The sequence below is a fragment of the Triturus cristatus genome, chromosome 4_1 (genome assembly GCF_964204655.1).
Source record: "Triturus cristatus chromosome 4_1, aTriCri1.1, whole genome shotgun sequence".
NCBI lineage: Eukaryota > Metazoa > Chordata > Amphibia > Caudata > Salamandridae > Triturus > Triturus cristatus.
Genome location: NC_140585.1, coordinates 982,315,025 through 982,328,581, shown reverse-complemented (window position 1 = coordinate 982,328,581; position 13,557 = coordinate 982,315,025). Strand labels below are relative to the sequence as shown.

Genomic DNA, 13,557 nt, shown 5'->3' with positions numbered 1-13,557 from the left:
AAAGGAGACTCTTGATACTTCCCTAACTTGTTTGCCAGGCTGGAACCCAACTGAGATTAAATCCAACAAGGATATCCCTGAGAGAGGGAGGGGATTTGGTGGAATATGTGGAGTATTTTTGAGCGGTTCAAAGGCTGTTGCTTCTTTGCTTTTTTTCCCCCGGTAAATAATATCCAGCAAAAGATCTGAAGGACCCATGCCAAGGTGAAGAGGAGATTCAGGATTAGTGGCGTGTTCTTTACAGGGTTTATTGGTATACTGGGTCTTGGGCACCTTGCTACATGCTAATGGTAGGCATTTTTTATTTGAAATAGTGTGGATACTTTAGGGTGAAGAGATGGAGACTGAGCTGGTTTCAAAACACTATTTTTATTTAACCTCCTCAAAGGTAGGTGCATCTACTAAAGTGCCACCAAGTGTATCTGAGGGGCTTGAATATTGATCTGGGGGGGAAACACCCTTACAGGCCTTTGCTTTCGAACTCTGGAGTCTTTTTGCCTACACATTGGGTAAGCGAACCTAAAAATCTATTCCGCATTCTAGCCCTCTGGGAGCTATGAAGCCTTGAGAAAAATGTGAGGGAATTGAAGAGATGGTGTTTATTCTTCACAATCATTGGGCATGAGGAAATATAGACTGAACCTTCCGAGGTTGATTGGACCTCATATTGCCCTACTGGGGGACTTTGATTCCACCTACCTCCTCCCCCCCCCCAGATCCCCCCCCCACCACCTACACCTCCATACCCCCAAGCCCCCTTTCTGCCCCACCCCCTCAGATGCTCCAGAACTGGAGCTGCAACAGCGATCTTGGAACCCGAGGTCTCGCCTGCATTTGAGGCCTCGCTTTTAAAATGATATAGTTCATGCTGAATGTCTCAGAAGTTTTGATTGGTCCACCTGTTTTGATCTCACCATTACTAGGTATTCCAAGATACCATGTAAAGGCTTTGGCATAAGCAGCATTACGTCCAGCAGAGATGAAGAGGAGGTGGGCTTAATAATTATGGACCCTCCCTGGGATCAAAAGGTAGTTTAATTCATTCTCCAACCAAAGTGGCATTGTAAGATGGTGAAATGATTTCATTTGGGCGGGGGCGGGAGGAGTGGGGAGTCGTCTTCTCTATGAACCATCTTTGTGAGTTCAGGATCTTCGGAGAAGGAGCACGATTAAGAAATATCTAGGCAGGGTGAGGTAAATATCTAGGCGGGGTGAGGAAGACCGTCTTGGCCCTGTGATTGGACTCTCACTTCTGGACTGCAGTGGGAACGCCGAAGAATTGGCTATTTGGGCACCATACTGCGCTGAACACAGAACTTCAGTAGCTAAGTCGGATATGCTGGGTAATTCAAAGGGTAACTGCCCCCCCCCCCCCCCCCATCAGATGACAGAAGAGATCCTGTAATAAAATGTTTAAAAACCAGGTTCCTTTTTGAGGTGAGCATGGTGCTTTCCCATTTGATAGGGAACGTGAGTCTGATTAGACGATCACCTTCTTCCCTCCGGTTTTCCTTCTTTTGCTGGCTGTCCCCTGTGTTCCTCCTTTTGGAACACTGGGGAGGACTCTTACAATGGAGCACAGGAGGAGATATGCATGAGGAAGTATTCGTTACTGGCAAAACCAAGGGGGAAGTAGGGCTCCAAAAAGAAAAGTAATGGGGGATAGGATGCAGTTTGGGATGGGAGCCTTTGAAAGCCAACAGCTACATTGGAACCCGGGCCCCTGATATCCTTTGGCAATCCTCAACTACAAATCTCCTTCGCTGTGTCCACTGGAAGGCTGGTTAGGCAATGTTTGGCCCTGAAAGCAACCTACCACAGGACGTGGGTATCACACCGAAATGATGCCTAGTAGCCAACAGAATCAATAGGCTGGCCTGGTGACCCAGCTAGAGGCTACAGAGGGTGCCGTGTGTAATAGCCCGAGATAGGCAAAAAAGTAAACGGAAAATGTCTGAATGGGCTATAGCTATATCTATGGTGCCCATCTGCACTTCAGCCACCGATGGAGAATCCCTTGGGGAGCGATGTGGTCAGATGTCCGGAATAGCCTGAACGTTCCTTGCAGGATTCCTTGCCGTCAGGAGACGCTGAAGTGTGATTAGAAGTCTGCCGTCCGGAATAGCCTGACCCGGAAGCGGGAGGCTGGCCGGGCGGGCGGAGCTGCAGCAGCAGGGCGATCAAGAAGGTGTGAAAGAGGAGAAGCATACTTCCCCCATTGTACTTGTATGCATTTTATGTATGCTGCGTCAGACAGACCAGAAAACATGCCAGGAAAAGATGGTCCGGTCTTATCTGGTTTGCGTTTCTCTGCTATGGGGTGCCTGCCATCACTGCTTATCATGTTTCCTCTTCTCCTCTTGTCGTCTTGTAGTCCTCTTTGTGGTCATGGATTTCCTGAAGATCCTTGGTGCTTCCTCCAGTTAGGCCTTCTCATTCCTGCAATTGGCTGTGGTACACCCTAAATTAATGCGTCTTCCTTTTGAACCAATGTACAAGCCTTATTTACATACACCCCTCTATGGCAGCAAAGTAAACCCCCAGAAGCAGGTACAAATATCATGGCTAAAAGCAAATTGCTTCCAAGGAATCTACTTTAAACATATCATTGTACGTAACCATTGTCTAGTAGGTTACAGTGATCTCCTGAGAACTCATGCTGATTTTAAGGTGGTACATACAATTTGCAAATCATGAATCCCACATTTAGAATGAATCCCCTGTAACAGGTCACACTAGTAACTATCACTTAGGCGATTCTTGGCAACTTGACACTTTCTGTTCTTTAATTATTATTTTTTTAATCTACTTTTGTTTTTTGACAGTGGCACAGTGCTTTCTGCTGAATTCTGTCTTTATACTATTAGACGGTGCTAATACCTAGATTGTTTCTCTGCAATTTCATCTATCATTTAGTAAACACTATCTCTGAGCTAAAGCTAGCTATGATTGTCATGTTAGTGCATGTGCACTATTATGTACATATTTTACATTATTAAGACCCAGAATAATATGTTGCCACCTTTATGGGTTTCCAGATTGTTTGTTGACCAGAAGTGGATTTGATGAATGTTCTTTTTTTCATTTTACTTAAGTGTAATTCAGTGTTTTGTAGTAGTTATATGAATGGCACATGAGGAATGCATGTATGCGTTGGTGACTTTATTTCTTCATGTCTGTACACTTAGGGTCCTATTGTGATGTCTGTCGGTAAGCCTCCAACCGCTCGTCGAAGGCTTACCGACTGACACAGTAGGTTTACAATCTGACCTCCAAATTACCATGTTGGTGGTCGAAGTGTAAACCAGTCGGTCAATGCGACTGGCTTCTGATGGGCTCAAGGAGCTCGTCGGCCAGTCTGAAACCTCCACATAATTCCTTACAGACAGCGTTTCCACCGTTGTGGATTATGATGTTGGTTTCCGACAACCTTTCCATGTAGGCCTTTTTTGACAAGAAAAGGCAGATGGAGAGTGACTTTGGGGACACCTAGTAGGGCCCCCCTTCTCCCGGTTGTGGGCCTGGGGGCACCTATGGTGCATCCCTGTAAATCCCTGCAGCTTGTGGCAGGCACCTTGAGGTGCCATTCTTCTATGGGACCTTGTGCTGCAGCCAGTTTCCGACTGCCACACAACCTTCCATAAAGAAATTGGAGTTTTCAACTGAACCATGTGCGGTAGCATCGTAATTGCGGTGTCTGGACCACCGAGCGGAGGTCAGTCGGTTTTGCAACTGCAGAGATGTCGGCGGCAACGACGATGGACATCATAATGAGACCCTTCATGCTGTGCAGTGATGATCTGGCTCTGCTACTCTTCTCAATGAGTGTGACTTACTGCATGTTGCCACCTACCTTGATCCTTTAATGTCTGGTCTTTTTCACATGGTGCTTCTTGGAATTGTTGTGATGTCTTGTTCAATGTGGTGTTAAATTAAATTGTTTTGCAGTATTTAAAGTGCTGAGAGCAATTATTTTTAAAGGTGAGGTGCTTTGAGCTATTTATTTAATCCCAATATGTTTCACATGAAGTGCTTATTTGCACTTATGAAATTGAGTTAAATTGCTATTCTTGTACTATTTGTTTCCTGTCTAGTTAAGCCTTTGTTATTACTTGGTTGTAGTGTTCAGGATTGAAATATATTAAGGAAACCATTTTGTTCTCCGGAAGGTCTGTAAGCTTTACTGTTTGAGAGCAAGATGTTGACTTATGTTTAGATTCCATACGATTTACCACACATTTTCAACTACTATATGGTTTCAATGTTATATTCTTCGGTTTGTATGTCTTGGCTCCTTGCCGCACTTTTTTCTCCACTTTATATTTGCTCTATTTTATCCAACTTTTTAAGTTAATAAAGTACTTACATTTTTTGCATAGTCTACTCCGGCCTATGGTTCACTTTAAAATTAAATTAAAGTGTCATTAATTGCAGAATTACAGCACCTTTTGTGGAAGATTGCATTTCTAGTGGCTATTACATATGCATGAAAGTATATCAATGAACCATACAAAGTTTTCCATCACATCAAACTTTCAAGAATATCCCTTTGTTTTTTTCAAAATTTATTATAGTTTTCTCATTAATCAGACTATGCCCTTGCCTTTTTTTTCATCAAAAGTCGAACACCTCGTGCAGAGATCGGTATAAGCAATTATTTGGATAAGACTAAAGTTTATAAGGTCAAAAAGCTCTTTGTCAATTTTAGTTCTGAACTGACAGTCTTAGCTTAATTTTAACAGACTATAGTCTATTTTCTTGTGTTGTTGTTACCTGTTATAAAAAATGTTGATAGGTCGTTACCTGCTAAACGTGGAAGGCCACTACAGCTGCTCCAATGAGAAATGTCCCATTCTCTGACATTCATAAGGTAGCTTAGACCATACTTTACCAAACATTATTTCCTGGACGCGACTCCAAGATATACTTTAGTGGGTCAGGTTTCTGTTTGTAACTTCCTATAGGTTGACTTTGCGCATTTAAAGTCGAGCTTGTTCCTGTTCCTGAATTTTAGGACTAGTATAGAGAGAGTCCAATGGTAAAGTAGGAAAAGTTACTTGTAATCTTAGCTTTTCACCATGTGTGCCCCGGCAGTTGAATACAGCTACGAAGAGGCCAATTAGAACTAGAATAAGATCTGTTGCACTAGTTAATTCATGATGTATTAATGTGCTACTATTTTCTTTAAAGACTAACTCTTTTTGCACATTGCTTTTTTGTGACGCTTTTGATGTCCTTCAAGGATCCTGTAAAACCTGCCAGTGACCAGGCGCTACCATTCAGGCATGACAGTGTTTGTGTTTCCCATCTTCTCTCACATTGCTGCTTGTGTGTTACTTAATGTCTGTGCGAATAACCCATTGGTGAACACTAATTCTGCTTGCTACACGAAACTTCAAAACCACGTGTACCGAAATGTGTGGACCCTTGTTTCATTTCGGGTCCTGCCTTATGAACTGTTTTAAAAAGATCAATTATTTGTACATCTCGTTTAAGTAAATGTTTTAACAGTTGTGGTGAATCTTCGCATTTCGCAGCTCTAAAGTTGTAAGCTTATTCCTTTGAAGGTCATTAATGTGGATGATGATGGTAATGAGCTGGGTTCTGGCATAATGGAGCTTACGGAGTCGGAGCTGATCCTATACACCCGCAAACGTGACTCCGTGAAATGGCCATACTTGTGTCTGCGCCGCTACGGCTATGACTCCAATCTCTTCTCTTTTGAAAGTGGTCGAAGATGCCAAACTGGACAAGGTACGTTGTTATCACATTTCCAAAATATCAGCTTACATAGATTCTGCGTAGTTGTGATGTATCGTAGCAGCATTATAAACTGTTTTGATATGGTTGCAAAGTTCTGTCTTTATTCACGTTTAATATATTTTTGTCTACCTTTATGTATGTTGTGTATCGATAATTTCACTTGTACCTGTCCTATGGCTGCTCCGTTAGAATAGAGTACCTCTAGACCATGGGTACTCTCAAACATTTTCCCAGGGGCCTAAAAGTATGTTCTGTGATGTGACTGATGGCTGAATTTATGTCACTGGGGTGAGGTTGGGGCGGTGGCGAGAGGTCGGGGCGGGGTGTCATTGGCGGCAAGGTGGGTGTAGCAGAAGCAAAGCATATACATCTAGTTAACTTGCACAATGTGAACCCAGAAAACCTGAGATTAATCCTGGCTTCCCCACTTTACCAAATTGTGTTATCATAGGCAACAGTTTTATTTCGCTTTCCCTCCTTTTCCTTCATTATTAAATCTACAAGTACCTCGAAGTACATGATTTGAGGATGCATGCTGTAGAAAACCTTCTTCTGGGTTTGGTTTAATAAACTATAATGGTTTACTTGTAGAATAGGAACCCCGATCACCCAAAGAGTGCACATAACAACTAACTTGCCTCTTTAGTTCACTATTGACAATGTTGTCAGGGTGGTGGGGAAAATTAATGTTTCTAAATTCATGTTTGAAAACCATCACTTTTAAAATAATACTTATCAATGCGCTGCTATAATCTGATGTACTAACGTGAAAAGGTTCTCCGTGTTACACTTTTGGAATTTTGAAGATACTTTTTCATATTTTTATACTTTTGCTGCTAGATGACTTTAATCATGAAAGTGCTCTTAAAGTTAATTGGTGGAAGACTCAATAGTTACTTCCTATCATTGACACAAATAATCTTATGTACATATCTGCTTGTTTATTTAACATATTTTTATTGTTCGCATCACTCTTGTAAACAGCAGCTGAGTGCTGTTGTACACCAGGGGGCTGGCTGTAAAGGTTAGGAGAGCCACATTCGGCCCACAGGCCGTACTTTGAGCATCAGTGCTCTAGACTTAAGAAACCAAATCCTGTCCTTTGTTTTTAGGTCGAGCCTAGCGCAGCGTGCATGCGCTGCTCGAGGAGACGGCCTCTCGGAATCACTGTGGACTTTTCACAAGCTTGTGCGTGTGGCTTTTTTTACAGCATTATTTCTATTGGGCTTTGCATGCATCTTTCTAAAAAGACAGCACGCAATTGGGTAAAGGCAGATGCATGTCCCACCTTTCCCAGTAAATGTATCCGCCCATGGACTACTGCTTGCGGGAGCGAGCAGCGGCACCATCTATTTGGAATTATGTTTCCAATTAGCGCGGTCGCTGCGCTGCCCCGCTTGTTATATGGCTGATTTCCTCTCCGTGTAGCCTCTTTCAATGCACTTCTCGATTTCACAGAGGAAGTCAGCTGCTCTCGCCTGGCGCCACAACATCGCCCACCACACCAGCTCCTCGTTTCCCCGTGGGCTCCAAACTGCTGTACATGCATTAGCAGGGGAGGCACATTCAGCTACTCAACTAAGGCTCAAACTTTTTTTTATTTTAATGCGGACTGCTCTAGCCCAGCGCCACAGCACTGCCCACTAATCAAACTTCTCGTTCCACTGTGGGCTGCGGACTGCTCTACATGCATTAGAAGACTGGGTCGGCAATAAGCCACTGCAGATATGACCCCCCCCCCCCCCCCCCCTTCCCTCACTTTCAAGGACGCTGAATGCCTGAAAAGATCGTGCCCCAGTATGAGGAATACGATGTGCACCGCCTATCTGCTACTTTGTAATGGGTGCTTCTGCATCCTCCTTGTGTTAAAGGTGGGCACTTGGGCCATATATGTACATTCTTCACAGTTGGCTTAATCAATATGCCAGGGCCCTTAATGCTCTAAGCCTTTGTAAAGCCTTCCCGCGCTTACCTTGACGACGTTCCGCCAGTACTTCATGTCGCATAATACTTGACAAATCTAGCCCTCTTCATGCAAGCCAGCCGCCCCAGGGTCGATTCCTGGCTGCTCGACGAGTAGGCTTCGCTGTGGGTGGTCCTGATGATCACCACCATGCTGATCCCCGTGAGGGGTTGCTTCAACTCGTGATGCTCCGGCGATCACCTTTGCTGGTCCCGCCTCGCCAGATAGTCGTGTCGCTAGGGACAGTCGCGGTCCTCTGCTGGTGGGCACCCATTGGGAGGATCTCTGCCGCGCTACGGATAGGTCACATTATAGTACTTGGTGTCATGTGACACAGAGAGCCACCCTCTGACACACATGTCACCTAATAAGTAATGTAAACCCTTCTCCCCACCATAATAACAAAAATATACAACCAGGCCTGGACTGGCCAAAAAGCAGCAGCAAATGCTGCTCAGTGTGCACATTCACCCTCCTGCCAAAAACTAGGATTTTACTGCCTTCACTATTGAAAAAACATAGCCAATAGTTTTGCAGCGTGAATCTTTCTGGATTCACTATGCTGTGCATTATTCCGCGATCTTGTGGTTGGGTCCGGATTCGTAGTCTTTTCTTTGTTTTTTTTTTTTTTTTTTTGTAGCCCAGGTGGGCGTCGACGTCCACCATTTGGTGCACCTCCCGTGACGTCGTCGTGCTTCCTGCGGAAGTCCCACCTTTGGGGCGCCATCTTCAGATTCTTTTTTCCGCCGTTGGGTCTGGATCGTCATCGGGAAGCTCCAGAAATTCACTCGGAGGAAGAAGGAAGAAAAGCGAGTTTCATCGATAGAATCAAGAGAAGACATCAGGAATAGAACAGATTTCATCAGGAGCGCGAAGAAAGAGGACCAGCGAGCCTTTTTCTTCGACAGCCTTGGAGAATGCACGCTCAGAGACCCTGAGCGAAATGGACAAGACGCCATTCAAGTTCTGCCCAAACTGCCACCACAAGTTCGCGCAGAAAGACCAGCATCCGGTCTGCAACCTCTGCCTACCGGTGGATCACCAGAGTATCGACTGCAACGCCTGCTCAGCCTTCGCGCCGAAGACACTCAGGGTGAGAGAGAGGCAGAGAAGAGCCAACGCCAACATGGATGGCAAAGGGAAGCCCCCGACACTCTACGAGCTGGGCCTCGACACGGACGACGAGGACAACGTCGCCGAGACAGCCGAAAACTTCACGGTCGTAGAGACCGACAAGAAAAAAGAAGACGAGGTAAGAGAATCGTCGAGCGCAAATCAAAAAACACCTCAAACACGAGGGTGACTCGAGGAAAACTGAGTCAAGGTCCACGAAGGGAGCCCCGGCGCCAAAAACTTCGACGTCCAAAGGGGGGACTTCGGACAAAAGGCCCAGCGGATCCTTACAAAAGGACTCCCTGGTGCAGAAAGACGCCGAAAGGCAAGGGTCGTCGAAATCATCCCATGAAACGGGCCGATCGACGCAGAAAGAACGTTCGACGTCGACGCAAGTTTCATCGAAAAGACCCGCGGTCGACGCCGAAAGTATCTCCGAAATGGAGAAAAAGAAGAGGCGGCTCGAGGCCGAAATGGAGAACATCCTTCAAAGGAAGAGGGAGTTCGACGCCAGGATGAAGGAATTCAAGATTCCAACGGTTTCATCGGCGGACGTCGTCGAGGTCGAAGACGAGTTCGACGCCGAAGGGCTGACAAGGGATCTCGAAGAAGAAGAGGAGCCCTATTATGAGGAAGAAGCCGAGGAAGAAGACCAACAGTCGTTCTTCGAATCGGCGGCATCTACCAGCAACGACGTCGAATGGCACGATCTCGACACCGAAAACCCGGAGGAGCCCGTGGACACGTACCCCTCGAGGCCTTCGCCACCCGACGACATCGGGGTATACAATATGGTGGTGAAGAGCGCAGCACTGGCCTTCGGCGTCAAACTCGACGAGGAGAGGCCGAAAGCCGATTTTCTCGTCGAAACACTGCTCCCCATCCAGACTAGGAGTCAGTTCCTCCCCATGCTACAAAGCGTGATGAACCAGGGGAGAGAAGCCTTCAAGGAGCCTGCCACCTGCCGGTCGATCACGCCCAGGACAGAGAAGAAATATAAGCACTCCTCCCTGGACCCACCTTACATCAAGGGTAGCGTCACCGCAGACTCCATCATAGCCTCCACGGCCAGGAGAAGGGCCAACGTTCCAGCAACTTCGGGCCCACCTCCGGATAAAGAGAGCAGGAGGATCGACCTCACAGGCAGAAAGGTCGAGAGGAACGCCGCAATGCACTGGCGCATGGCGAATTCGAATGCACTCCTCAATAGACACCAATACCAACACTGGGATGAGATGGGGGAGCTAGTAAAGCACCTCCCCGAAGAATACCGCCAGAGAGCCTCTCACCTGGTAGATGAAGGCAAGAACATCGCCAACTCCTGTATAAAGACGGCGTTGGATGGGGCAGAGACTTCAGCAAGACTCATGGCCATAGGGGTCACAGAGAGGAGGCATGCATGGCTAAGAATCTCGGGATTCAAACCGGAAGTGCAGAACAACATCCTTGGCACCCCCTTCAACGGAGAGACACTGTTCGGAGCAACGGTGGACGAAAAGCTCACCCAGCTCAAGAAGGAAAACGAGACAGCGAGGTCCATGGGGGCCCTACAGCTGAGGGGAATGAGACGAGGTAATCCCTCGAGGAGACCCTACGGTAGGGGTGCAAGCCAACAAGGGACATCGCACCAGGCGTTCCAACAAGGTCAGCAGGGCGAAGGTCACGGACAAAGTCAGCAGAAGCAAAGCTGGCAATATCAACCTCGGGGCCAGTCCTTTCGCGGGAGAGGGAACGGACGTGGCCAAAGGAGGAGAGGGGGCGATCAGCCCTCCTCGAAGTGACTCAGCACGCAAGAAGACGCCTACCCTCGTCAGGTCCCCAAGGGTGAGGCGCAAAAAAGTGTCATCAGGGGGAAGAGAAGATTCAAGAGCCTACGAGCATACGTCACCAGTAGGCGGAAGGCTGAGGTTCTACCTTCAGGAGTGGCGGCGTATAACCACAGACAAGTGGATACGGAACATCGTGCAGTACGGATACTGCGTAGACTTGGAGAAAAGACCTCCAAACAGGAAACCGAAGGGAAGACAGAGATCGGCCCAAGAACTGGCAATACTCAGAGAAGAAACGCGGAAACTCCTACAAAAGGGAGCCATAGAGGCAGTGCCGTTCGGGGAACGCAACAAAGGGGTCTACTCAAACTACTTCGTGGTTCCGAAGGTAGACGGAGACCTCAGACCCATACTGGACCTCCGTTACCTAAACAAGTTCATAAGAACGCAAAGGTTCAAAATGACTTCACTGCAGGAGGTACTGCCACAGATAAGAGAAGGGGACTTCATGGTCACCGTGGACCTCAAGGATGCCTACCTTCACATCCCAATAAACAGAAGGCACAAGGGCCTTCTAAGATTCAACATCGAACAGGAACACTACCAGTTCACAACCCTGGCCTTCGGATTAAAATCAGCGCCAAGGGTCTTTACAAAATGCCTGTCGGCGGTAGCGGCACACCTACGAAAGCAGGGCATACACGTATACCCATACTTGGACGACTGGCTGGTCAAGGCAAACTCACGTGAGAAGTGCGAGAGGCACGCAAAACGCGTAACAGACACCCTCACAAATCTGGGATTTTCCATCCACTGGGGAAAATCAACGCTGGAACCGGAACAGGTAAAGATTTTCCTGGGGGCAAAGATCAACTCCCTCAACAGTACAGTAGTGCCTAGCGACAGGAGGACAGATGCCCTACTGAAGGAGACGCAGCTCTACCAGAAGGGGCGAGCTCTGACAGTGAGGGCGGTGAGCAAGATGATGGGGATGATGGCGTCCTGTATCCAGCTGGTGCCGAATGTACGCCTGCACATGAGACCTTTCCAGGAATGGCTGCAACAGCAATGGTCACAAGCAAACGGAAGTTGGGAGGATCTAGTGGTTGTTACGCACGCAGTGCAGGAGGAGATAACTTGGTGGAACAGAGACAACATAACGGGGAGAAGCCTGACACCACCAAGCCCAACAGTGACCATTACCACGGACGCATCGCAGAAGGGATGGGGAGCGCACATGGACAACCTCAGAGTGAGGGGTCTATGGGCTCCAGCAGACGCGGTCCGCCACATCAACTACCTCGAGTTGAAAACGATACTGCTAGCCCTGAAGGCATTCCAGAGACACCTGTGCGGCCAGAGGGTGTTGGTACAGACAGACAACACCACGGCGATGTTCTACATCAACAAACAAGGGGGGACACAGTCGTTTCCCCTCTCATCCCTAGCTCAGGAGATTTGGAGATGGGCCATACCTCTCAAGATAGATCTACTGGCAATTCACCTACCAGGGAAGGACAATGTGGAGGCAGACTGGCTGAGCAGGCAGACGTCAGCATCGCACGAGTGGGAGCTCAATGGCCAGGAAACGGAGAAAATCTTCCGGAGATGGGGGACTCCCACAATAGACCTATTTGCAACACGCCACAATGCAAAATGCCAAAGCTTCGCGTCCAGGCAACCAGATCAGCAATCCAAGGGAAATGCCCTATGGATAAGCTGGTGGAGGACATTTGCCTACGCCTTTCCACCGATACCCCTGTTGCACAGAGTGCTCGACAAGTGCAGAACCAGCAACATGACTCTGATCCTGGTGGCCCCACAGTGGGCGAGGCAGACATGGTTCTCACAGATTCAAGAAATGGCGCAAGGCAATCCGTACAGGTTCGAGAGGAGAAAAGACCTGCTCTCAATGCAAAACGGGGAGGTCCTGCACCCAGAGCCAGAGACCCTCAACCTAGCAGCATGGCTCCTGAAGACCTAGAGTTCGCACACCTAAGGTTACCTCAGAGCACTATGCGAGTGCTACGGGAGGCAAGGAAACCTACTACAAGAAAGTGCTACAGCGCAAAGTGGAAGAGATTCACGGTGTGGTGCAGGAAAAAGGGCCTGCAAAACAGAATGACAAGAGACTCAACTGTGCTGAGGTACCTCACACACCTTCTAAAGAGTAACCTCTGCTCGAGCTCCCTAAGGGTGCACCTAGCAGCGATCGTTGCCTACACCAGAGGTGAGAAGGGTGGAAGTTTCTTCAGCTCGCAGGTGGTGAAGAGATTCATGGAGGGAGCCAAAAGAATGGCACCCCCGAAAAGGTTGCCGCCGCCGGCATGGAATTTAAACGTGGTTCTGACGGAGCTCATGAAGGCGCCGTTTGAACCCATTCACAAGGCCAATCTACAAATGTTGACGATGAAAACTGCCTTTCTAGTGGCCATAACCTCACTACGCAGGGTGAGCGAGCTTCAAGCACTAACGCTACAGGAGCCCTACATTCAAATTCACAAGGACAGGGTAGTCCTGAGGACGGACCCACACTTCATGCCCAAGGTAGTGTCGGCGTTCCACATGAATCAGAGTATCCAGATACCGAGTTTCTTCCAAAACCCGACTACAAACGCAGAAAAGGCCCTGCACACCCTCGATGCCAGAAGAGCGGTGATGCACTACATTGAAAGAACCAAGGAACTCAGGAAGTCGAAGCAGCTGTTTGTGTCCTTTGCTACTAGCTTCATGGGTAGACCAGTGACCAAGGGCACCATCGCTAGGTGGATTGCCCTCACTATTCAATTCTGTCACAAACAGGCTGGACAGGAGCTAACGGAGGGGCCCCAAGCTCACTCCACAAGGAAGAAGGGGGCCACAGTTGCCTTCCTGGCAAACACGCCCATCCAAGACATTTGTCTCGCAGCAACTTGGGCATCTGTGCACACGTTCACAAAGCACTACTGC

General features: G+C 47.8%; 1 protein-coding gene across 2 annotated transcripts in view; it reads left to right on the top strand.

Annotated features, from left to right (window-relative positions):
• FRS2 (fibroblast growth factor receptor substrate 2) overlaps nucleotides 1–13,557 on the top strand; it is a 316,662-nt gene that overhangs the window by 241,426 nt on the left and 61,679 nt on the right. For both annotated transcript variants that reach the window (XM_085653899.1, XM_085653900.1), the window contains exon 6: nucleotides 5,568–5,754. In XM_085653899.1, coding sequence (XP_085510025.1) covers nucleotides 5,568–5,754 — 187 coding nt within the window. The remainder of the gene's footprint in view (nucleotides 1–5,567; nucleotides 5,755–13,557) is intronic.